Source organism: Ovis aries, chromosome 8 (assembly GCF_016772045.2).
Source record: "Ovis aries strain OAR_USU_Benz2616 breed Rambouillet chromosome 8, ARS-UI_Ramb_v3.0, whole genome shotgun sequence".
In the NCBI taxonomy this organism is placed as follows: Eukaryota; Metazoa; Chordata; class Mammalia; order Artiodactyla; family Bovidae; genus Ovis; species Ovis aries.
This window is the reverse complement of record NC_056061.1, coordinates 30105564-30133012: the sequence shown is the minus strand read 5'-3', so window position 1 is coordinate 30133012 and position 27449 is coordinate 30105564. Positions and strand designations below refer to the sequence as shown.

Here is a 27449-nt window from a genome sequence, read left to right as displayed (position 1 = left end):
AATTCACTATTATCCTTAAGAATCTTATAATAAAATTCAAAACCTGGGAGAAGAAAGTATCGTAAAAATGCAGAGGAGAAAAATATCACAGGAAGTTGGAAAGAGAGCACCAGAAGTAATTTCAGGATTAATAAGCAGCCTCCTTGAGATTGAGGATAGAATGTCCCTCTCAAGTGTTACGCAAATTGTGTTCCCTAACTCTGACTAGGGGATATGCACAGACCAAGATCATTATTGTAGACAGCTTTATATAAACATGAATATAATTTAGAAAATTAAAATAAACTCAAGTAAGGAGTTTTTTAACCTGAAGAATGTTGCTCCCTGCATGATAGAAACTAACTTCTTACATTTCTTATTTGCTTCAGATGAATTCATCTTTTTTTCTTCTGTGACCTGTTCATGACTCAGACATGTAGATATAAGAAGGGCCTAAAGGCCCTGAGGTGAGGAATAAACTGCTAGTTTTTCCTGAAGGATGAGGATTTAGAGATGATCACAGGAGACCTAGGTTGATGGACATAACCTTGTTTGCTCTTGGGTTTCATCTCAGTAGAGTTTACTGACCTCTGGACAAGATCTAGTTAATTTACTAGAGTTAATGCCTAGATGGCGGTTTAGTTGCTAAGTTGTGTCTGACTCTTGCAACGTCATGGACTGCAGCCTACCAGGCACCTCTGTCCATGGGATTCTCCAGGCGAGAATACGGAATGGGTTGCCATTTCCTTCTCCAGTGGATCTTCCTGACCCAGGAATCGAACCCAGGTCTCCTGCATTGCAGGAAGATTCTTTACCAACTGAGCTATGAGGGAAGTTACCTGAGTTCATGCCTAAGGCATAGGCTATTTGGAAAGGATATGCCTTTGAACTGAAAATCAAGTTTAAGATAATGATTTGGGGATATTTCACCAGCTGTTTAGGAAATCCTGGACTCTCATACAGTCTATATTTACAACTTTGTAAGCTTGCAAAGACACTAAGAGTTAAATATGTCCCTTTTCTGTGAAGCTTCTTTAAAATTCTTATCTGTGTTACTCATATATATATATGTGAATAGCCAACTGAGACTTCATAGCTTTCATTTAACATATTTAGTTGGATCTTTTCAACCAAACTATATAAATCTGCAATGTATTCTAATGTAACCCAATTAGAGTTACTAACGCCATCTGTATATATATATTTTTGGTTCAGCTGTCAAAAAGCACACAAATACAATCCTTGTAATACAATATTCAATAGTTGTATAATGTTTCTTTGTACTATACTTCATTTAACTTTTTTCTATTTTCAAGTGGATCAATTTTCATTTTCTTCCTTTTATAATTAGTATCTTACTACATATTTTAATATATAAATCTTGGCCCACATCTATGATATTTTTCCTGGGACACATTATTAGAAGTGCAATTACTATAGCAAAGTATATAAAATCTTAAACTAAAGGTTTTAAAATAAAAACAAACATATGTATAGTAATTAAAGACTCGAATAGCACAAGGCTTCTAACAAAATACCCTAGCACTCTTCAGACCTTGTCTGTCCCATTTTTCCTCTCTTTGGCTATTTCTTCTATCTTCAAGTACTGTTCTTTCTTGATTTTTAAGTTTTAGACATTATCTATTGATCCTATTACGATAACAGGAATAACTACATTTCTTATATGACCAAACACATTCCTTTCCCTTACCCTCTCCTCAGTGATTATGTTTTTTGGTTTAAATTAGTATTTGGTATTCTGAGCGCCAAAGAAGTGATGCTTTTGAGCTGTGGTGTTGGAGAAGACTCTTGAGAGTCCCTTGGACTGCAAGGAGATCCAACCAGTCCATTCTGAAGGGGATTAGCCCTGGGATTTCTTTGGAAGGAATGATGCTAAAGCTGAAACTCCAGTACTCTGGCCACCTCATGTGAAGAGTTGATTCATTGGAAAAGACTCTGATGCTGGGAGGGGTTGGGGGCAGGAGGAGAAGGGGATGACAGAGGATGAGATGGCTGGATGGCATCACTGACTCGATGGTCGTGAGTCTGAGTGAACTCCGGGAGATGGTGATGGACAGGGAGGCCTGGCGTGCTGCAATTCATGGGGTTGCAAAGAGTCAGACACGACTGAGCGACTGAACTGAACTGAACTGATTCACATTTTTATGCTATATAAATATTATTCTCTAAGCCATGTAGAGTATTATGATCACATTTCCTTTCTTATACATTGAAATTTTTTCACTATAGCTAAAAACTGCCTCATTTAATTTCACATGTTTAATGTGGCTGTTTATAGAAGTGGACCCCAAACTGATTGAAATTGTTACCAGTGATAGATGAGGTACATGGGTGCCTCCCCTTGATTCTGGGTGGGTCTGTGATTATTTTCAAAGGAGACCATGAAAATGAGAGGTGACACCAGAGGCTGGTCATAAAAGAAAATGCAGCCTCTCCCTTGTTTGCTGGAAGGAACACTCTGTGTTTGGAGTTCTGAGTTATCATTATAGGATCAATAGATAATGTCTAAAACTTAAAAATCAAGAAAGAACAGTACTTGAAGATAGAAGAAATAGCCAAAGAGAGGAAAAATGAGACACACAAGTAAGTAGTCTGACTACTCTGAGGCTGCCATTTTGTAAGAAGCCAAGCTAAGTTGGGGGTGGGGGGTGGGGGGGCATGTAGGAGTATTTGAGTTGGTAAGAAACCTTGTTTTCTTGACAGCCCAGCCCAAGTGCCAGATGTGATTAGAGCCTCCAAATGATTCCAGTCTCCAGCATCACTGAATCACCTCCAGCTTCTGAGTCTTTCCACCTGAGGTCCCAGACATCATGGAGCAGTCATCCCTCTGTGCACTGTCCAAATTCATCCATGAACATAATAAAATGGTTATTATTATTATTATATTTTTTTGGCCAGGCCATGCAGCATGTGGGATCTGAGTTCCCTAACCAGAGATCAACCCCACAGCCACTGCATTGGAAGCTCAGAGTCTGGACTACCAGGGAAGTCCCCTAAAATGGTTATTTTAAACAGTTAAGTTTTGGGGTAATGTGTCAGGCAACAGTAGTAACTACTACACTTAGTTTCCATGTTCCTGTCATTAATAGTTCCTAAATTCTCAATATGGCCAAGCACTAGGGGATCATCAGTTCCATGTTTTCCTTAGAGATATTTCTTCTGGAGATCTCTGTCCTCTTGTTCCAATGTGGCTTGGATGCGGAGCTATCAGCGAGGACTTGCTTGGATGACAGATAGTATAGCATGCTACTGTATTTAAGGATATGGGTCCTGTAGTCAGGCTGCCTGAGTCTGCGTACTGGCTCCATCACTTGCCAGTGCTGTGTGACTGTACTCAAGTTAATCTCTCTGCCTCAGGTTTCTCATCAGAACAGTAGGTGGCACACAGTAAGTGCTCTTACTGTTGGCGTTCTTCTTTCTTGTTTATTACTCTTCCTTTCACGGTGTCCTGGGAATTCCTATCACTTCACACCTATGGCTGATGCCCTAGTTCCTAAACTCCATGCCTTTTTCTTGCTTGGTTACTCCCTTGATAGAATATATAACCAGTTCCCTAAAAAAAACTATGCTTTTTGAAATGCTGTTGTAAGTTGTCTTTATTTAATATCACATTTGCTAGTACGACTGGCATAAAATTCTAAGTTGGAAACAATTTCTCTCTGAATGTTGAAGTTATTACTTCATTGCCTTGAAGCTTTCCGTGTCACCACTAAGACAATACTAACTCTTGATCCTTTGTACATTGGTATTTCTTTTTCTTTCTGGAAGTATTAGGATCTCTTCTTTATCCCCACTGTTTCACAATTTGATAATGATAGTACTTGGTGTCGGTCTTTTAACATTCGTAATTTAGAGTAACATTTCAATTTGGAGACAACTTCAGGTCCCTCAATTCTTAGAATTTTTCTTTTCTTTAATTCTTTGTTAATTTTTTCATCTCCATTTTCAGTTTTCTCTTTCTGGGACTCATCTTTCAATTGGTCCTCTAATTTTCTTATCTTTTCTATTTTTCTACTATCTTTTTAGTCAGTTTTCTGGGGATTTTCTTATTTGTTTATTCTACTGATTTTTTTTAAAAAAATCTACTTTCATATTTTTATGCTTTATAATTCTGATTTCTTATTTTTGAATTGTCCCATTTTACGTATCACCTGTTCCTTTCATTTTAAATGAATTTATTTATTTATTTATTTTTGGCTGGGCCGTGTCTTCATTGCTGTGAAGGCTTTTCTCTAGTTGCAGCAAGCGGGGGCCATGCTCAAGCTGCCACACATGGGCTTCTCACTGCAGTGGCTTCTCTTGTTGTGGCGTACAGGCTCTAGAGCACACGGGTTTCAGTAGTGGCGGCATGCGGGTGCAGCAATTGCAGTTCCCAGGCTCCAGAGCACAGGCTCATAGTTGTGGCCCTGGGCTTAGTTGCTCTGTGGCATGTGGGAGCTTCCTGGATCAGGGTTTGAACCTGTGTCTCCTGCACTGGCAGCCGGATTCTTTACCACTGAGCCACCAGGGAAGCCCACCATATCACGTGTTCTCATTTCATGGATTTATTATCTTATCTCACTGAATATATTGATTACAGTACATTTGAATTTTTTTTTCCCTTGCACTGTCTCTGTTTCCTTTTTTTTTTTTTTAAATCAGTTAGCTTTTGACTCATTCTTTCCGGCAGAGGCTACTCTGAAATGCCCAAGGGTCCTTCATTAGCTATTCTACTTCAGTTGGATATTTCTGTGCCCTTGGACACTCTGAGGCTTGTCAACTGTTGGACCTCACTGTAAAGCAGCTGGCTAGGGACACGGCCTGTTTACTGAGGGAGCCCCAAATGTCCACATCTGCAGGGCTTTTCCTCTGAGTTTGACAGTTTCTCCAGAAAGGAATCCTCTCATTTTCTACCTGGTGAACATGAGGAATTTTAAGCTGGCTGTTGGCATTTTGACATCTATTATGGAGGAGAGGTGGGAGAGGGAAAATCTTAATTTTCCAAAAGCAGGTATCTCTGGTCTCTCTGCTTTATGTATGTTATCTATCTCCACCCCAACTGTGCCTCGTTCCCCAGGTTGTATCTCAGATTAACCCAGTCAATTAGAACCACCAAGTTAAATAAATTCCATGAAGCTCTGGATAAAAGTCCAAGAACTTTTTAATCCAGACTTTCTGGATTTAAAAAAATTCAAAAGTTTTCCTCTCATCTTCCATACCGTCTCTCTCCCACAGAAAAGTAGAAAATGTACCCAATTCAAGTTCCTTAACTCCTCCTACTTAACTATACTTTTTTTCTTTCTTTTTTGATAATGCCTCAGAACTTAAGTATTCAGGGTCCAAGTTTGTTTTAAAATAACCCAATGAGCTGACAGACGGAGCTCCTGGAATTCTGCAGCTTGTGCTAGAGTCTACAGATGGGAAATTGCCGTCAGTTAAAGGGTGGTGCTATTACCATAGCCCAATTTTTGAAAGCCTTTAGGAAAAAAAATCATCTGAATTAATTAGCATTCACCACAGGCACTAGTTTTGTATTACAGTATTCTATAAACTCAAATAACAAGAAAATACAGTATTGTAGTCTCTAACTTTTAACTAACATTTAACTCTCAAAAATTGTGGATTATAAAGTAAGAATTTTACCTGTTACATGATAAGCTCTTATATGACTGATCTATATGCTCTATATGACTATTGCTCTTAGATCATCATAAAATATGAGTTATGTTTTAAAATTAACTAAATACTATTGGTATCTAAAATAAGAGCAATTTCATTTTACCTCTCCGATCTGCTTTATCCACAAATCTCTTCCAAGAAACTCCTGGTGTAAGACTACAGGAGCTGAGTTTAGATTAAAACTCAAGGAGTCACTGGTTTTTTCTTTAATAAAAGGCTGGAGATCCGAATTTATCTAGAAAGAGTAGTCAAAGAGTTAAATCAGTAAATGCATATACAATGGCATGTTTCAATCATATTCAGAAAGCACCAGTTATAGAGTGAAAAATAAAGCTTAAGGAACAGTTTTTAGATGTACCGTAATAAGCAAAAGAACATCATATGATTAACAATAATCTTAAAAAATTTTTTAATAGTTTTTCCCTAACATATCCCTTTTTTATTTAAATTTATTTTCCTTTTTAAGTTTAACCTAAGGACTTAGAAATTATATTAATATGTTAATAAACTAATCAATGATTTAATAAAGTACATAAAAACTCATCTGGAAATATTACATATTTCCCCCTTCTTATGAGCTATTTAAGCAACATCTAAGAAATACATACTAAATGGAATTTAAAATAACATATACATAGACATTACAACGGAGAAGGCGATGGCATCCCACTCCAGTACTCGTCTGGAAAATCCCATGGGTGGAGGATCCTGGTAGGCTGCAGTCCATGAGGTCGCAGAGTCGGACACGACTGAGCAACTTCATTTTCATTTTTCACTTTCATGCATTGGAGACAGATATGGCAACCCACTCCAGTGTTCTTGCCTGGAGGATCCCAGGGACGGGGGAGCCTAGTGGGCTGCAGTCTCTGGGGTCGCACAGAGTCGGACGCGACTGAAGCGACTTAGCAGCAGCAGCAGACATAACAATATAACAGCTAATCTTGAGACATTTTTTAAAAATTTATTTTTAATTGGAGGATAGCTTTACGGTGTGTGGTTTCTGCTGCACAATGTGAATCAGGCACAAATATACATATATCTCCTCTCTCTTCAACCTCCCTCCCTTAAGACATTTTATATTTCAGTTATTGGAATTAAAGCTTTCAATTTTACTCCATATATTTCTAAATTTCATTAACTTTCCACAATATGTTTTACATAGGAACTATATGGAAACTGTAACAAAAACCCAAATATTCTTGCATTTTGTTACTAGCAACATTACATGTTATTTAATAATTTGCAATAATTCTTTCAAGAACCTTTCAGGTGATAAGAAAAGACAAACATCACAAATATGGCTTAAGTAAGCTCTAGCTTTCTATCAAAATTAAGCAGTACTCACTAATCATACTGTTTATATTACATAATAATCACCATGAACAATAAATTTTATGTACTCAATAAACAGTTTCTGATATATAAAAGCAGTTTATTAAATGGTAAAAGGCTTCTTGTGTATCATTTTAGCTATTTAAATACTGAGAAAACAGAAAGGGTGTGCAAATACCTTATGACTCATAGCCATGTGCTTCCCATACTGAAATGCCATATCCTGAACCTCAGCATCATGCTTTGCTAATTCCATTGCAGCTTGGCAGCTTTTTGCTAGTAAAGCACCATGGGAGAGAAAAGTCTGCTTCTTCCAAGTCGATATTCCAATATCATCTGTGATACGATTTTCCTAAAAAAAATGCAACAAAAGCCAAGATTAAAAAGATTTTAGGAGTAATTTGTTTCGGTTTTTGAAGAACAAGTGTTAAGAAATGAACTATTGGGACGTCCCTAGTGATCCAGTGGCTGGGACTCTGTGCTCCCAATGCAGGGGACCAAGGTTCGATCACTGGTCAGGGAAATAGATCCCACATGCCCCAACCAAGGGTTTGCATATTGCAACTAAGGATCCTATGAGTCGCAACTAAGACCCGGCACAGTCAAATAAATAATTTCTTTTTTTAAAAAAGAAAGAACTATTTAAAACACTCAGGTTGTCACAACAAGACAGAACTAAAGGATGTTGACCCTCACCTCCACCTGAAGGGAACTAAGGAGGTGGGAACTGTTTTTTTAGGGTAATTGAGAAAAATGAAAGAAATGTTGAAGCAAATTTTATTTTGAACTAAGGAATTTCTATTAAAATATACTTTAGGGGAATTCCCTGGCAGTCCAGTGGTTAGGGCTCTGCGCTTCCAGTGCTGGGGACTCAGGACAGATCCCTGGTCAGAAAACTAAGGTTCCACAAGCCACATGGCAAAAACAAACAAAACAAATTTTAAAAGTGATATAAAAAGTATGTATCTGTAGATCTCTATCTATATCTCTCTATATATACACTTACAGGATAAGGCAAAAATATTAATAGAAACTTAAACCTTCAAGCTAACTCTTCTATATTTGTATCAGTTCTTAATTAAGTGCTAGTGTTCCAAGATACAAGAATCCTATTGTCTTTATGTTAAAATGTCAAGGTCATAATGAAGGAACTGCATTCTCTTATAACCAGTTAGACAGAAAAATCAGAGAGGAGGTAACCCATTATTATAATGGGGTATGATTAAATCATACTATTCAACAAAGTTTATTCCCATAAGAAGAAAAAAAGGTATAAGGGAAGATATAATTGTAGTTTATTTAATTTCATCTTTTTAAATTACAAAAATTACAGTAGTGTCTTTAAGTAAGTATACACAAACCTACTGACTCTAGATCAATGACATCAAGTAAAAATATAATGTATACCTCATTTGCAATTAAAAATTTGCTAGTAGCTACATTAAAAAAGTGAAAACAGGTGGCATTAATCTTAATGACATATTTTCTCTCCTAATATATCTAAAATATTACTAAAACATAGAATCAAAATTAATAATCATATACAATCATACATAATCATAATTACTATTAAAATATTTTATATTCTTTTTTATACTAAGTTTTCAAAATCAGTGTGTATTTTCCACTTATAGCATATCGCCACTGACATTTCGAGTACTCAACAGGTACAAGGAGTTGCTGGCTATCCTAGTGGACAGCTCTACTTTAGGCAGTGAGCTCCCTGAGGAGAATGATGAAGCCATATGTAGAACAAAGCTCATTTCACAGTGTTTCTTTGAAACCTCAAACTAACTAGAAAGCATCCATTAATCCAGAAAGATTAATGAACCTAAACACTTTACTTCCTGCTGCCCACACCACAATCCTTCTTCCATCATTATGTGGTGACAAAATAAAAAACAGTAAGAAAACTTAAACAGAGAGGTCATTAAAAAATGACCTCAGATTTAGCCCCACCTCTTTCACCATGCTGAAGGGAATCTTCAACCATCGGTCAGATCAAATTCTCAATTTTATATGCTTTTAAACAAAAAGAGAGTTCAACTTATAGCAACAGTCACAAATATGCAACCTACTATTGTGTAATAATCAAAAAAGCCACACAGGGAGAAACAGTGCATAGGCTGCTTCATAAAACATTACAGATAAATAACAGCATTTAATTTTAGAAATTTGAGAATGGATTTTAAAATGTACAAAGTTAATATATCATATTAATAAGCCTAGACAAAAACCATATTCTCTCTCCAGCTATACTAAAGATGAATTTGACAAAATTCTATTCTTGATGGGAAAAAAAAGCACTTACTAAAATATGTATTTTTTTAATGTATATACTGCAATCCTATTTCAAATCCATAAATGAAGTTAGCGTGTAGAAAATTCAAATGAAACAGTACAGTAAAAATAGCGGAGAACCAAAAAAATCTAAAAAGGCAGCATACCTAAAGCATGAGAATTCATTAAAGCTTCATCTTTGGGTTTTGACTGACACTTGGCAGTTGCAAATTTTGAAACAAACTTTGATATCACAATGACTATTCTGAAGAGATTTCAGCACCAGCACTAAGATTTGTACGTTCAGTTGGTTTGCAACTGACTTATTAGCCATTTACACAGTGTATAGTACAGATTTGTCACAGGACAGACCACAGTTTTAAAGGAAAGAAGAACCTTCCTGTAATGAGAAAGGATCCCCTAAACTGCACACAGCTTATGACATCCAATATACAAGAGCATAAAAACCATCACAATATTGTGATTCCAAGAAAGATAGTTTTGGTCAGGAAAATAACCTAAGATCCTATTTCCCATTTTAATTTCTAAAATCTCTTACAATGACAAAACTGTCACATAGGACAGAAAGTATACAGTGCTGGGAAATATAATGTGATTCAGCACTGGTTCTTTTTGTCATTTAACACAGATATCACATTAATATTAGACCAAAGCACAAAACGTTTAGTGCATAAGCCAGTTTCTGTTTTAAGACCTAGCATTTTTATCACAGTCTTTTATCTTACTTTGGACCACTTGTACCCAGTACTCTATCCTACTATAGACTGTTTAACTTAGTCAACAGAATCAAAAGTAATTTCTGGTGAGATTTATGGGGGACATAAACATTTATATCATTAAAGTATCTGCATAACCAAAAGTACAATAATAAAAATGAAAATGCCTCCTGTTCCTTTTAGAAAAATAGTACTTCATAAGCTTGCTACATTTTTATTGCCTTTACTGTTGCATGACAATGAATAGTGGATAGAAAAAAAGAACCATATACTTGAATTATGATAGCTTAATCCATCACAAATTAATCTAAAAATGAAGCTTTTACGGGTTTTCTTGGTGGTCCAATGGCTAAGACTCTGTGCTCCCAAGGCAGGGGGCCCTGGTCTGATCCCTGGTCAGGGAACTCGGTCCCAAATGCCGCACTAAGAATTTGCACACTGCAACGGAAGATCCCAAGTGCTGCAACTAAGACCCGGGACAGCCAAATAAATAAATAAATGAAGTTTCTACAGAAACAGGAACTATTTTTTGAAAGATTTATTTATTTATTTAATTTTTTTGGGCTGTGGTGGGTCTTCGTTATTGCACAAGTGCTTTCTCTAGTTGCAGGGAACAGGGGCTACCTTTCATTGCTGTGGGCAGGCTTCTCATTGTGGTGGCTTCTCCATTCTTGTGGAGCAAAGGCTCTAGAGCGTATGAGCTTCAGTAGTTGCAGCGAGTGGGCTCCAGAGCACAAGCTCAGTACTAGTGGCTCATGGGCTTAGTTGCTCCACTGCATATGGGATCTTCTTGGACCAGGGATTGAACCAGGTTCCCTCACCTTGCAAGGTGGATTCTTAACCACTGGACCACCAGGGAAGCCCAGGAACTATTTTAATAAGGGGGAAAAAATGCCCTCATCCCAGATGTGTACTTCTTTAATATGACAAGTGTGTGTGTACATGCACATGCACACACGTGATCACCCGAAAGCCAGCAAACACTTTATGGGGAAGTATACGACCCTTTCTTCCTAAAATTAGGAACAGGACAGAGGTGAACACAATATCATGGCTATTCAACAATGTAATAGAAGTGGTGAAAAAAGGACAGATGTATAAAAATTAGAAATGAAGGGTTTATCACTATTTGAAGATAATATAACTGCATATTGGGGAAAACCAAGAGAGCCAACTGAAAAACTACTAAAGCAAAAAGATAATTCAGTAAGGTAGCAGATATTAAATCATAAAACCTCAGTAATTTTTAAAAAATATGCACCTTTAGACAGACAGACAATGAAACAAAATAGGAAGTCCAGGAATCAAACTACACACAGGAATTTAATACATTTCAGGGAAAAGTTGGACTTTTTAGTAAATGGTGCTGGAATAACTGAACAACCTTCTGGGAAAAACATTAACACTGATCTGCATTTCACACAATTTATCAGGATAAACTCCACATAGTGAAAATAAAATCAAAAGAACCACAGACAATAACTGAAGACAAAAAACAATAAGGAAAAGTATTGGATTGGCCAAAAAAGGTCATTTGGGTTTTCCTATAACAGCTTAACAGGAAAATCCAAACAACTTTTTTGGCCAACCAAATATTTGCATTTCCTATCACAGATGAATGACAAATCTTCCCATGGTTGGCTAATCATGGTCCCCCACAAAGACAGCCACATCCTAATCCCTAGAGTCTGTGAATGTCACCTTACATGGTAAAGAGGACTTTGCAGTTCTGATTAAATTTAGGATCTTCAATTTAGTTCGGTTCAGTTGCTCATTCATGTCTGGCTCTTTGCAGCCTTATGGACTGCAGCATGCCAGGCTTCACTGTCCATCACCAACTCCTGGAGATGGAGGAATTATCGCATAACAGGATGAGCCTAATGCAGTCAAAAGAATCCTCATAAAAGGGAAGTAGCAAGGATAAAAAATGGAGGATGAAGCCACAAACCAAAAAATGAAAGTGAAGACTAGAAAGGGTAAGGAAAGGGATTCTCCCCTAGAGCCTCCAGAAGGAATGCAACCCTGACAACATCTTGATCTGGGGGCTTCTGATCAAAGGACCCACACTTTCCATCTCCTTAAGGCTTCACTCAGTGTTGGTGAGGCTGTAAAGAAACAGACCTATCAAATATGACTAGTAGGAGTGGAAACTGGATAGAAATTTTGTAATTTCTTTCACAATTACAAATGTATTTGCCCTGTGGCCTGTCAGTCCTACTTCCAGGAATTAATCCTTCATATAAGCCCCAACACTTGTGAAATTAAATACATACAAGGTTAGGGTCTAATGTTCATCCAGGTGCTTGGGTGATCCTTTTAAAACATAAGCCAGACAGAAGCATACTGGCATATGTGCTGTTTTTCAAACACTTCAGGCCTGTTCCTCCTCAGGCCTCTGTGCCCAGTAAATAGAACATATCCAGTTCAAATATCACTTCTTTAAGAAGCATTTGCAAATACCCCCAACATATACTTTCCTCTTTAAACAAACATAATCTTATGCATATTTCAAAACAGTTCTTAATTCTCTATGAATTGTATGCCTGCTTATTTGCTCCTTTCCTTAAGGACTGGATACAGTGTTAGTCACCTTCACATTTTTAATCATTTAGGCCATATTTAACTTTCAACAAATGCTTGTTGAATGAACAAAAATGTGTTTATCTGTTACATTAAGTAATTGCGTGTTCTTTTAAACAATTTAAAAGTTAATGAGCAGATATATCTATTCAATGGAATGCTACTGTGCAAAAAAGAGAAGGAACTGCTGACACCTGCTACACCATGGATGAACCTCAAAAGCACGACACTCAGTGAGAGAAGCCATCCATGAGACCACATACTGTATGATTCTATTCTTATGAAATGGAGATTAGTGGTTGCCTGGTCCAGGGTGGGAACTGTAAATGGCCATGAGGGAGCTAATGAGGTGTGTGTGAAAATTTCTAAAATTGATTTATGGTGATGGTTGCATTACTTGATAAAGTTACTAAAAATTACTAACTGTAATTTTGAAATGGGTTAAACTGTTTTCTTGGGCTCCAAAATCACTGCGGATTGTGACTGCAGCCATGAAATTTAAAGACGCTTGCTCCTTGGAAGAAAAGCTATGACAAACCTAGAGAGCATATTAAAAAGCAGAGACATCACTCTGCCGACATATAGTCAAAATATGTCAAAGCTATAGTATAGTCCGTATAGTGAAAGCTATAGTCAAAGCTATATCCAGCAGTCATTTATGGATGTGAGAATTGGCCCATAAAGAAGGTTGAGTGCAGAAGAATTGATGTTTTGAATTGTGGTGTTGGAGAAGACTCTTGAGAGCCCCCTGGACAGCAAGGAGATCAAATCAGTCAATCCTAAAGGAAATCAATCCTGAATATTCATTGGAAGGACTGATGCTGAAGCTGAAGCTCCAATACTTTGGTAACCAGACGTGAAGAGCCAGCTCATTAGAAAAGACCTTCATGCTGGGAAAGATTGAAGAGAGGAGAAGTGAACGACAGAAGACTAACTGGTTGGATGGCATCACCAACTCAATGGACATGAGTTTGAGCAAACTCCAGGAGATGGTGAAGGACAGGGAAACCTGGTGTACTGTAGTCCATAGGGTCCCAAAGAGTCGAACACAACTAACGGACTGAACAACAATTTTATGATATGTAAGATTTATCTCAATAAAGCTGCTAAAAAAGAAAAAAGGGTAATGAATATAAAATTTTACATTTCTTGGTCTCAAATTCTTAAATTATCACTTAAGAAATTAACTTTTTATGGCTTGTATACCATCCTCATTTATTAATATAACATTTATTTTGTTTCTATTATGAGTTAGATTCTTTGTAAAGTAATATAAATATGAATATGAGTTCAGTTCAGTCATTCAGTTGTGTCCGACTCTTTGTGACCTCATGAATCCATCTCCCGGAGTTCACTCAAACTCACGTCCATCAAGTCGGTGATGCCATCCAGCCATCTCATCCTCTGTTGTCCCCTTTTCCTCCTGCCCCCAATCCCTCCCAGCATCAGTCTTTTCCAATGAGTCAACTCTTCGCATGAGATGGCCAAAGTACTGGAGTTTCAGCTTTAGAATCATTCCTTCCAAAGAACACCCAGGACTGATTTCCTTTAGGATGGACTGGTTGGATCTCCTTGCAGTCCAAGGGACTCTCAAGAGCCTTCTCTAACACCACAGTTCAAAAGCATCAATTCTTCAGTGCTCAGCTTTCTTCACAGTCCAACTCTCACATCCATACATGACCACTGGAAAAAACACAGCCTTGACTAGACGGACTTATTAATAAATAGCCTGTTCTCAAGAAACTCACAATCCAGGTATGGCATCTATATATCTAACTCTATGTGGATATTAATATAATAGATAAATTATCTGATAGAGTTCTCTCTCAGAATAATTCTTGGAAGATTTCCAATAAAAGATTCAGTTTTATATTTTCCTTATTGTGACTGACATTTTATTATTCATCACTTTTACATTTTTAATGCAATAATACACAGTCACTGAAAATACTCAGCAAATTCAGATAACCAAGAAATAATTAATGTATAGTCTCTTGAAATCTGCTATTATAAGTTAATCATGTCATGAATCAGTAATTCCATTCTAAATTAATCAGAAAATTTATTCCCTGAATATTAAATCACTGCTTATCATGAACTTGGTTACAAATGAAACAAAGCCCCTCCATTCATTCTGTCAGCTTGCCATGTATACATTAACAGAGCATGCTTTATTACAAAGGGAAAGTTAACACACAATTTTGGATGTGGTTTAATAACCATATCCAAATTAGCATCTTCAGACATCAGATATATAGAACTGATATGAAATGAATGAACGCAGTCAGAGCCAATGAGAGTCAGACATACTTACAGCATCAGCTTACATTTGTGCAGTTTACAGAAGGAAGACACATACAGTTGATATTCACTTTTGATGGGATTTTCTCTTTTTCAGAAAGACAATATATGTCAACATACCTACTGAATGACTGTCAGACTGGAGTATATTAATTTAAAAAATGTAGGTCTCTTAGTCATTGTAACCTGACCTTTTTGCTCAAGTAAGGTTAGTTTCAAAAACACATAACCTGAAGCTTGCAAGGTATCTCCCAAGATAGTGGTACTGGTTTTCCTCAGATACAATGTTCTGTTCTGCTGCTGAGCCGTCTGGTGGACATGCACTTTAAGTTGCTTTCCTAATGGTAGTAATGCATTTGTATATGCCTATTTACATGAGATCAAAGTGTATTTGTAAAGTGGCTGCTGCTTGGGATTAAAGGTCTAGTCCATGGTCACAGAACAAAGGCAAGCTAACTGACCCAGGAAAATGTCCAAGCCCCAATCAGAACCTGCCAAGTCAAACTTTTACCTTACATATTATCAGAAGAGTGATAAGGGTACTTTAAAGAAAGAATGCAAATATTTCCTGTTTTATGCTTCCTACTTCAGATTCATATACTAGGCTGCTACCTTTATAATTTAACTTTAAAATATATTTATGCAGCATAAATTTGGGTTTGGTGAGAGATCACATTCTCTAACGTCACATTTTACCATCTTCAATGTCCGGTTTGAATTAGCCTCTTCACCTATTTTAAGAAGCTAAACAAGAGCCAAAATGTTCATCAGCCTAATTAAAAAAAAAAATTATTTGGCTGCGCTGGTTTTAGTGACAGCAGGTGATCTTTTAGTTACAGCATGTTGGACCTAGTTCCTGACCAAGGATTGAACCTGGGCCCCCTGCATTGCGAGTGCAGAGTCTTAGTCACTGGACCAAAAGAAAGTCCCTACTAGCCTTATTTAAAAAAAAAAAGGCAAGGAAAATTTTAATAAAGACGCTCTAAATTTAGGGATAAGAAGGAAGCAAGGGGGAAAATAGAATCTCCTATTTCCTGGCAGCCAACAATATGTGATGACACTTCCATGTCCATTATTATATTAGCACTTAGATTCTATCTTGTTTAATACATAGTAGAAATACTTAAAAATATCTTCGATAGTTTAAAAAGTAGGTTTATATATGAGTAAATGACATGTTTCATTTATGTATCAACAAAGTATTTTAAACCTGTAATTAAGTCTTCTAATAATATAAATTAAAAGTTACAAGAATCCAAAGCATATAAGTAACAAGATTAGAAATAGTACATATCATAGTGTTTTTTTTCCGGAATCTTGAGGAAGAGAGAAAAGGTATAATATTTTAACAGCATCATCTAATAGAATGTAATAATTTGCTTTGATTTATAATCTGGTCACACTGGAGGTAGTAAAGTGGGTATCTATGTAAATCATGGGAGAGAAACTGATAAGATGTGATAAGTGTGTAACTAAAGTCTGTTTTAAGAAGTGCTTCTATATAATAAATAAAGCTATTAAGCTTTTCCTCACACATTAGAGAGCAGGGTTGTCAGGGAATTTAAATGTCAGGAATTCTTTGGTCTAGGGCTAGCCAGCCCCTTCCTGTACTCTCCACCAGTCAGTTCTTGCTGAGACGAATGGGAATGATCCTGATGAAGAAGGGTCAGGATGGAGAAAGAAGACTTGACAGCTCAAATTCTCCAGCAAGGGGTATCCTTCAGATGGGGACAGGTTTGAACAGCTAGAGGGCAGCAGATAGTCTTCAGAGGGGTTGCTCAGAAGGGGCAGTAGGGAATGCTGATTGATTAATTCTTTGAGATGAACAAACAGCACCAAAGGGAAACTTGGCTTGCTTTGAGATGTACAGTGTATGATGGTGTTTGACATACCATGTAAATGTGCAGCAGATGCACTTTAATTAATTTTTTGTGTGTGCTTACTGTGCCAGGCATCATAGATTTGAGAATTAGGTATTCCCCCTTGACCTTTAGTAGAAGTTCAGCAAGGGAGAAAGACAGTACTTAGGAAACAGTTTGGTTTTATGAAAATAAAGCTATGCTTACAGTATAAAGGAGGGAGTGACTAGTTTTACCAAGGAAGGCTTCAGTGTGAGAACTGTTAGCTGAATCTTATTCTGAATAATAACCTGGAATCAGCCAGGAAAATAAGGTATGAGATGACTTTTAGAGCATCGGTATTAGTTCCATATTGCTGAAGCAGACAGTGGGAAAAGTAGGTGAAGAATAAGACTAGTTAGGTAGGTAAGAGGTCCAGAGGGTTGTATCTTATTATTTAGGTGCTAGGAGACTGACTTCAGCAGGAAATTATATGACTACATGTGCAATCACATGGGCTGCTTCAGAGGCAGTTTGGACTGGAGGGGCAACAACTGGGATATCCATTAAAGGGTGAAGTTATACTCCAGGTGAGCAAGGATGACATAAAGTGGTAGCCAGTGGGAAGTGAGAGGCTTGACCGTCATTCATCAAGGATCTACTTTCCTCTCCCTCCTTACTAACGAACCCTAATTTTGTTCAGGCAGTCACTGCTGTTGCCAACGATTAATTTAGGAATGGGCATGTGGTCCAATTTTAGGCAATAAGACATAAGGAAAGTCTACTGCAGAACTCCTAGAAAGAGATCCAAACAAAAGTGGCACCTGTGGAAGGTGCTCTGTCTTGATGAGCCACACTCAGGACTACTGTAGCCAAACTGTTACAAGCTTGATAATAAAGAGGACACTAGGAAGCAGAACAGAGAGGAAAAACCTTGATACCTGGAGTTGTTATGTTAACTGTCCCTTGATGCCTGATTGCCTCTGCATGTTCAGTTAGAGTAAAATGTGTTTCCTTACTTTTATATCTATTTAATTGGATTTCCCATTCTTTGGCAACTGAAAGCATTTCCATGAATTAATTCTTTCCTTAAGATGAAAAATGTTTATACTATATAAAGTCTGCATATGCCAACATTAACAAACTACTAAAACATTTTAAGAAGATTTTCCTTAGGATGGAATATTCTATTGCCACATAACAAGTTACCCACAAACACAGCAACTTAAAACAACAAACACTTATTATTATCTCAGAGTTTCTGAGGGTCAGGAATCTAGGAATGGCTTAGCTGGCTGGTTATGGCTCAGGATTTCTCAGGAGATTGCAGTTAAGCTGTTAGCTTGGGTTGCAGTCGCTTAAAGGGGCTGGATAATCCACGCCCAAGCTCATTCAGGTGGTTGTTGACAGTCGGTGTCAGTTCCTTGCCACCTGGGCCGCTCTGTAGGGTGGCGCACCTGACACAGTAGTTGGTGTCCCCAGAGCAAATGATCTAGCAGAGTAAGAGCACACCCAGGAGGGGAGTTTCAGAATCGTTCATACCCTGTCCTTGGAAGTGACACACTATCTTTTCTGTGGTATGCTCTTCGTCATACAGACCAACCTAGCACAGTATGAGAAGGAATGAGACAAGGGATACTAGGGGGTGTGGCTCACTGGGGGCCATCTTGGAAGCTGGCTACTACAGATACAGTCTATGATTAGAATCACTAGGTAAACAGATCTGAACATTTTAAAATTTCTTAAACACTCTGCAAACTGTTTTACAGAAAGTTTCTTCTGGCACGTACCTTGACCGGCTAAGTTTGAGACTGTCTTGTCACTGAGTAGAATTGTTTTACTTGTGAATTTAACAGGTGAAAAGTGGCATTTCATTTAAAATGGGAAGCAATTTCATTGATTAACCAGTTGTATTTCCTCCATTTATTCATTTATTTACTGAGTATCTTCTACATATAAGGCACTATTCTAGGTGTTCACACCAGTGAGAAAACCAGAGCATCCTTGCATTCATAGTTTATAGTCTAGAAGGGAAGTCAGACAACCATAACCACACAGATAAACATGTAACTCCACACCGAGACACTTTCAATGGGGAAAATGAACACACTTTTATGACAGCAGCAATAAGAGTACCTGACTGAGACTGAGGCTTTCGGGAACTGTTTCTGTGAGGAAGTGACACTTGAGCTGACACAGGAAGGATGAATAAGGGATAATTTAGTAAAAGTAAACAGGTATGCAAGGATTGCACAGTAGGTTGCAAGGATTGCACACACAAAAGAGAATGGAAGTCTGAGGTAGGAGAGGCTCTTGGGGCTGATATGTAGACAGTGAGGGTTCAAATGGTAACAGAAGAGGCTGGGGGGATAGACTGGGTCAGATTATGCAGGGTCTTCTGGGTCACGTTCAGGATTTCAGTCTTTATCCACAGAGTCATTGGATGCTACTAGGGGTTGACATGAAGGCACCGCAGCATCAGATTCGCATTTTGAGATCTCTGGTGGTATGGAGAAAGCCCAGCAGATGGGAGAACTGTAAACATGGAGGTGAAGGAATTGCTCAGGCCAGAGAGGATGACATTGTGGACCACGCAAAAGCGGGAGGCATGGGGTAAAGCTAGACTGCAGCTTGTGCCATCGATGGTGGGCCAGGGAGGGCATCAACAAGGTACTGCCTTTTTTGCTTTTTTTCAAACTTTAAACTTTTAATTTTGTTTTGGGGTATAGCCAATCAACAATGTTGTGGTAGTTTCAGGTGAACAGTGAAGGGACTCAGCCACACATATACATGTATCCATTCTCCCCCAAACCCTCTCCCAGGTACTGCTCTTGACTACTTATGGACCGAATGTATGTGTCCCTGCAAAATTCACAAGTTGAAGTCCTAACTGCCAGTGTATTTAGGGTAAGGAAGTAATTAAGACTGTTGTATTTCCTCCATAAGAGGAAATCATAAGAGTGTGGATTAATGTTCTTATAAGGAGAGATACCAGAGAGCTTGCTGGACTCACTCTCTACCACATGAGCACACATTAAAAAGGCAGTCATCTGCAAACCAGGAAGACAGTTCTCACCAGAAACCAAATTTCTAGAACCTCCATCTTGGACTTCTCATCTCCAGAACTGTTGGTAAAATTTCTGTCATTTAAGTCAACTCAGGCTGTGATATTTTGGTATGGCAGCCAGAGCTGACTAGAGCAACCGACTTCTCTCTAAACCTTAGGATTCAATCAGTGAAGTTTTGAAAGTATTGTTCCTCCCAACATCTTTTCAGCATTGTCTTAACAACACGCAGGTTGAAAAGATCTATAGTCTAATTATCTATTTCTGTATAACAAACCACCCCAAAATTTAGTGGCAAAAAACCAACAACCATTTTACTATGATCACAGATCCTGTGGGTCAGAATTCAGGAAGAGAACAGAGAAGATCTGACTCTGCTTCATGATGTCTGGGGTCTCAGCTGGGAAGACCTAACAAAGCTGGGGATGAGTCTAGCCCCAGAGGACTGGGGCTAGAACAGCTGAACTACCCGGGATCTACTTCCAATAAAATGGCTTATTCACCCATACATCAATCAGGCACACCTGGATGGATGATTGGAGCACTTATTCACAGTCTCTCACGCATGGTGCTTAGGTTCTGAGATGCGGAGTAGTGAGAGGGAGTGTTTCAAGAGAGTGAGTATTCTAAGAGACCCTTTCCTGGCACAGGCAGAATTTAGGTAGTGTCACTTCTACTGTACTCTGATCGATTGAGGGGCTCACAATCCTACTGAGGTTCAAGGAAAGAGTCATAGACCCATACCATTTGATGGGAAGTGATGGGAGGAAAGATAAAGAATTTGAGGCCTTTTATTGTTTGTTCTTAACTACCATAGTCTACTGCTGAAGAGGGTGCTGAGGAAACCAACTTGCTTTCTCTGCTCTCTCCCAGTTCTATTTCTGGCTAAGCTGATGATATAGGAGATGGAGTAAGGTAGTCAGGGGGATAAATGTGGTGAGGGAAACAAATATTAGGGATGACTCATAAGTTTCTGACTTGAAAATCTGGATGAATGGTGGTGCCCTTCGTGAAGACAGAGGATAATGGACTGGGCTTGGGAAGAAAGATCATATATCTGGTCTTATAAGTACTGAGTCTGAGACGAGTGGGATACCAGCAGATGGAAATATTGAATAAGCAACAAAATATTCAGCTCCAGAGCTCAGGGGTGAACTGGGATGGAGATTACTTTGGACTTACTGACATATAGACAGACGGTAATTGAAGGCTTGAGCTTCATTTTTCAAAAGGTCTGTTCTTGTCCTGTGATCAAAATGGTATTCTATTAAACAATTTACAAGCTTAATAGTGATGTTTCATCTCTCAGGCAAATAAACTGCCTTTTAAGATGTTCTGCTGCAATAGCTGTCAGTGAGTGACCTGAAGTACCTCTAAATGGTGCACAAATTCAATTTAAACAATAAAAACATTCACCAACCATACCCACTCTAAACTCGAGAGCCTGCTTAATCAAAAAGGCCATTATATACACTTAGCTTTCTTAGTCACTAACAGCTTTTCTGCCTTCTTTATATCAACTTTTGCTTTCTCACCTTTGCCTATCTAACCTAATACTCCTATATTTGATTTCTAACATGCTTACTTCATGATACATGTGCTACTTTTCCCTTTAAATAAAAACATTTTGTGGATTAAAAAATATAGACAGCACTATTTCTTAAATGTGGTATGGGCATCTAGGTGTTTTATTTTCATTCTTTAAATAGTATGTATCTGCCATATACACTCTTTCATATGCTTGATACATTTCATAACAAAAAACATTTAAACTATATTCAATAGCCTTAAATTTTTATTTGCAACAAATGATTTAAGACTGTGTCTATTTTATGAAAAAAGGATGTTATTAAAATTATAGGTATTTATTATCACCACCACCAGCATCTTCAAAGTCTTAGATATGTGAATGATATAAGCTTGAACAGATGCCCAGGAAACAATAAAACATGACATGGCCTGTTTCATTAGCTCATTAACACATGCCTTGGGTACAATATGAAAGACAGGTTGTGAGTAAATGCACCAATGAAATATACCCCAGAGTATCTTAATGCTTTTATATTCTACTCAGTTTCACTTCTAAACCTCTTAAAATATATATATTTTTAAAGGTAGTTTTTACATGTATATATACTTGGGATATTTCTTACTTCCGAAAGATAAATAAAATTTTCCTATTTCTAATCTACAAAAGAAAACCTTCAATATGAATTCCATTCCACTTTGATGATGTTAATTAGCGTCCTTGAACTCAAACTCACTGATTTCCTCTCTCTAACCAACCTCCCCAGGCCACCTTTACTCATTTTTATTGGAATAGTCTGCAAGGCCCTGAATTTCCTATCATTATTCTGTGCTTGTTTGCACATGGAACAATAATCTCTCCATACAAAGCACAGTAGTCCTTTCTGACTGCCTGAGGATTAATTATCATCATTAACAACATGGTAAATGTCCCAACCAGGAAGTACATGACCAATAAACTACTTCAGTGGAAACAAATGATCACTGATGACCTTCATCCTCAGTGCCTTAGATAGAAATATGGGGAAAGCTTGCCCAAATGTACCACACTTGATGTCATCTTTGAATTTGGATTAAAAAAACCCTTTTTGGTAGTGGCAAGACACCTGGCTTCAGTCTGATTTAAAATTCATGAAGCCAAACACAGACTTGTAAGACATGGTCTTAATGAGAAGAAAAAGATCTCAAAAAAACTGAAAACATAAAAACAGACTGAAGAAAGTTGGTGCTGGCAAAAAGAAGGTGCAGATTTTGCAATGACTATCTGTGGTGATTTCGCAAATTTTTTTAATAAGAGACTATACTAGGGAAACTTCAGGAGAAGAATACAAAAACCCCCCACTACAGGTGTTTCATGAACAGTCTTGATATGAATTTCTTGAAACTCCAAATACTAAGCCTCTCCTCTTTCTAGCCAGGGGGATATTGGCTTTCCAGTTAGTAAGTGAGTCCTAGCTTCAGTCCTCAGGCTAGAAGCCTACTCACTGGCTTAGCCTAGACCTTCAGGTTCCCATGGCTCCTCTGACTCTATCTGACTCCAGTTCACTATTAGAAGAGCTACCCCAGACTCAGTGGCCTCAAACAATAATCATTTGTTATTGCTCATGTGTCTGTAGATCAGCTGAGATTCAGTTAATTTAGACTGGTGGCTCTGCTTCTGACTGCATGTCTCTGGACTGGCTGCTTCAAATCTGGTCTGCTTCAGATGTTTCTCATTCTTCTTGGACCAGCAGTCTGGCCAGGATATGTTTTTCTCATGGCAATGGCAGAGGCCCAAGAGAGCCTCTTATTGGCCAAAGCAAATCAGAAGTAAAGGGCTAAGTGTAAGAACACCCTACCCAAATGTATCACAATTACATGGCAAAGACATAAATGTATATGTTCTTGTTCATTCACTAAGTTGTGTCCAACTCTTTGTGACCCTGTGAACTGCAGCAAGGCAGGCTTCCCTGTTCTTCATTATTTCCTGGAGTTTGCTCAAACTCATGTTTGTTGAGTCAGTGATGTCATCCTACCATCTCATCCTCTGGCGTCTTTGCCTTCTCATCCTGCCTTCAATCTTTTCCAGCATCAAGGTTTTCCAATTGTGGGCTCTTTGCATCAGGTGACCTAAGTATTAGAGCTTCAGTTTCAGCATGAGTCCTTCCAATGAATATTCAGGGTTGATTTCCTTTAGGGTTGACTGGTTTGATCTCCTTGCTGTCCAAGGGACTCTTCTCCAGCACCACAGTTTGAAAGTATAAATTATTTGGTGCTCAGCCTTCTTTATGGTCCAATTCTCACATCAGGACATTTAATACTGGAAAATACCATAGTTTGACTTTATGGACCTTTGTCAGCAAAGTAATGTCTCTGTTTTTTAATATGCTGTCTAGGTTGGTCATAGGTTTTCTTTCAAGGAGTAAGCACCTTTTAATTTCATGGCTGCAGTCACCATCTGCAGTGATTTTGGAGACCAAGAACAAAAGTCTGTCACTGTTTCCATTTTTCTCATCTACTTCCCATGAAATGATGGGACCAGACGCGTGATCTTAGTTTTCTGAATGCTGTTTTAAGCCAGCTTTTTCACTCTCCTCTTTCACCTTCATCAAGAGGCTCTTTAGATCCTCTTCACTTTCTACCATTAGGGGTGGTATCATTTGCATATCTGAGGTTGTTGATATTTCTCCAGGCAATCTTGACTCCAGCTTGTGAGTCATCTAGCCCAGCATTTCCCATGATGTACTCTGCATAGAAGTTAAATAACCAGGGTGACAATATACAGCCTTGATATACTCCTTTCTCAATTTGAACCAGTCCATTGTTTCATGCTCAGTTCTAACTGTTGCTTCTTGACCTGCATACAGGTTTCACAGGAGGCAGGTAAGGTGGTCTGGTATTCCCATAAACATTTTCCAGCTTGTTTTGATCCACACAGTCAAAGACTTTAGCGCAGTCAATGAAGCTGAAGTAGATGTTTTTCTGGATTTCTCTTGCTTTTTCTATGATCCAACAGATGGTGGCAGTTTGATCCTTGGTTCGTCTGCCTTTTTTAAATCCAGCTTGTACATGTGGAAATTCTCAGTTCATGTACTGTGGAAGCCTAGCTTGAAGGATTTTGAGCATTAACCTTGCTAGTGTGTGATATAAGCACAATAGTACGGTAGTTGTAACATTCTTTGGCATTGCCCTTCTTTGAGATTGGAATGAAAACTGACCTTTTCCAATCCTGTGGCCATTCCTGAGTTTTCCAAATTTGCTGGCATACTGAGTGTAGCACTTTAACAACATCATCTTTGGGGATTTAAAACAGCTCAGCTGGAACTCCATCAGCTCTGCTAGCTTTGTTTGTAGTAATGCTTCCTAAGGTCCACTTGACTTCACACTCCAGGATGTCTAGTTCGAGTTGAATGACCACACCATTGTGGTTATCCAGGTCATAAAAATCTTTTTTGTACGGTTTTTCTGTGTATTCTTGCCACCTCTTCTTCATCTCTTCTGCTTGTCTAAGGTCCTTGCCGTTTCTGTCCTTTGTTGTGCCCACTGTTGCATGAAATGTTCCCTTGGTATCTCTTAATTTTCCTGAAGAGATCTCTAGTCTGAATGCGTGTATTAGTTACCTACTGCTGCATAATAAATTATCTCAAACTTAGTGGCTTAAAACAATAATGAACACATTATGTTTCAGAAGGTCTGTGGTCAGGAATGGCTCAGCTGGGTGGTAGCATGGGGCTTCTCATGAAAGACTAAAAATGCTCTATTTTGTAGACAAAGAGACTGCTGTACAAATATCCTATATTTCTAATTATTGTCTATTATTTATTAAAACATATTTTTGTGCAATGCAATAAATTTTATGGGAAAATGCTGCTTAGAGAGTTTTTAGCAGCAAAATAAGTACTGTGATCTTTAAACAATAGGCTAAAAGATGGTGAACATTAACTTAATTCCACAAAATACATAGCAAGGGAATAATAAAACAGGAGACATAAATTGCAAATCACTTTGTAAATTGAGAGATAGGATACCTGCGGAATTCCTGGGCCCTTGCCCTATGCTTGTTTCTACTGCCAACAATCTTGTCTTTTGCTTCATACCTGTGTTATTTCAACACTCTTCCAGATGGTATCTCTGCTTCTGATTGCTTTGGCTTCCAATTTACCTTATTCACAGCTTCTAAATAATCTTTTTATAAAAAACTGTAGCTTATTTTATTAACGTTTATTCTTTTAATAATTTATTTATGTGACTATGCCAGGTCTTAATTATGGCATCCAGGATCTTCAAATTTTATTCAGCATGCAGATCTTTTTTTTAATTTGAGGTACGTGAACTTTTAGTTGTGGTATGGAGGATCTAGTTCCCTGACCAGATCCAACCAGAGCCCACTGCATTGGGAGTGCAGAGTCAGAGCCACTGCACCACTAGGGACGTCTCCTACAATTATCTTTATCAAAGGTCTTCTCTTGTGTAAGATCCTATGATACTTTCCTTCTATTTACTATTTTAAATCCAAACTCCCCAATACACACGTTCAGGATCCATCCATTGATTCATTGATTCCTCTTAAAACTATCAGCCATCCCTAGCAAATGCCCTTTGCTCCAGCGCTGACAATAGCTTTGTCTCCATCTCAGCTTTCAAAACACAAGCATCTGATTTGTCCAGCACAGCTGCTAGTGAATAATGGGTACTCATTATGCATTTGCTGAATGAGCAGACCTTGAGAATAACTAGGTAACCTAAAACAAAATGATAACTTTCTCTTCTCTGTTCTTCTGAATCTGTGTTCAAAGTGCCTTCATAGTCGAGTCACGTGTACTGTCATAATACCTGTTGGCCCCTCTAAGCTCACCTCCAACCACTCTTCTGGTCATCCACCATGTTTCAGCTGAGTGGGCCTGCTTTCTATTTTCTGATACATTAAGCTCATTCCTCTCTCAGGCCTTTTCCTAAGTTGCTTCCTCTTCTTGGAACACTTGTCTCTGGTTTTTTTTTTTTTTTTTTTCATTCAGCTAGCTGCTTTTTGTCATTCAGATCTCAGTTTAAAATTATTTCCTCAGAGAGGACTTCCATGAACATTCACTTTAAAGTAACTCCCTCAATCCTTAACTATTGTGTCTCTTTTTAGTTCTATGCTGTGCAGTATCAGCTATTTCTCTTGTTCATTTATTTATGTGATTGTTTACAGTTGGCCTTTCTACAAAGATGTACGCTTCATGAGAACAAAGATGTCTTATTCACTAAGCACTTATATTGCGAATGGCTGTCCATCTGGCAGATGCTCAAAGATGATGTTAAATGAATGAATAAACAAATAATGTTTATTTTCAATCTCCCAGATAATGCTCTGATCCCAACAAACCTCAACAACTTCTCTTAATTATTTTCTACTATACCTCCTAAGACTCTGGTTAAAAGAAAATTAGCTCCTCCAAGAAGCTTCCCCTGAAGTACTCTTCATTCCTGATGTTGTACATTCACCTATACGTTTAGCCTGTATCATAATTTGATGTGGTCTTATGGGTAAATTGCTCTCCAGTGGTTCCATGCACATGTTTCTTCTCTGATCTATAGGTATCATCAGATCCCCAAGGGCATATGTCTGTTTTTGTTGTAGCTTTAAGTGTTCTGGTAGCACTTAGTGTGCTGTTTAGATATAGCTGCAATTCAAGTAGGCCTTCCCTGGTGGCTCAGATGGTAAAGAATCTGCATGCAATGCAGGAGACCTGGGTTCAGTCCCTGGGATGGGAAGATCTCCTGGAGAATGGGATGGCTACCCACTCCAGTATTCTTGCCTGGACAATTCCACAGACAGAGGAGTCTGGCAGGCTATAGTCCATGGGGTTGCAAAGAGCTGGACACAACTGAGTGACTAACACACACACATATGTATCATCAGATCCCCAAGAGCATCTGTGTGTTTTTGTGGTAGCTTTGTTTTGAGTGTTCTAGTAGCACTCAGTGTGCTGTTGTAGACATAGTAGCAGTTGAAGTTTACTAATAAGCACTTCCTCAAAATGGCCTAATACAGTTCTTTAGCCAAGTATTTAACCAGGATGGTGGCATCAAAGGATGTGCGCTTATCTTCTCCTGCAAGAATACCAAAATCACAACTAGCTGCTGAACAAGCATCAACAGGAGAATATTGG

General features: G+C 38.1%; 1 protein-coding gene across 8 annotated transcripts in view; it reads right to left on the bottom strand.

The window, feature by feature from the left end:
* PDSS2 (decaprenyl diphosphate synthase subunit 2) overlaps positions 1 to 27449 on the bottom strand; it is a 311640-nt gene that overhangs the window by 90401 nt on the left and 193790 nt on the right. For all 8 annotated transcript variants that reach the window (XM_060419521.1, XM_060419518.1, XM_060419519.1 and 5 more), the window contains 2 exons: positions 7169 to 7342; positions 5762 to 5893 (listed from right to left, as the gene is read on the bottom strand). In XM_060419521.1, the coding sequence (XP_060275504.1) occupies positions 5762 to 5893; positions 7169 to 7342 (306 nt within the window). The remainder of the gene's footprint in view (positions 1 to 5761; positions 5894 to 7168; positions 7343 to 27449) is intronic.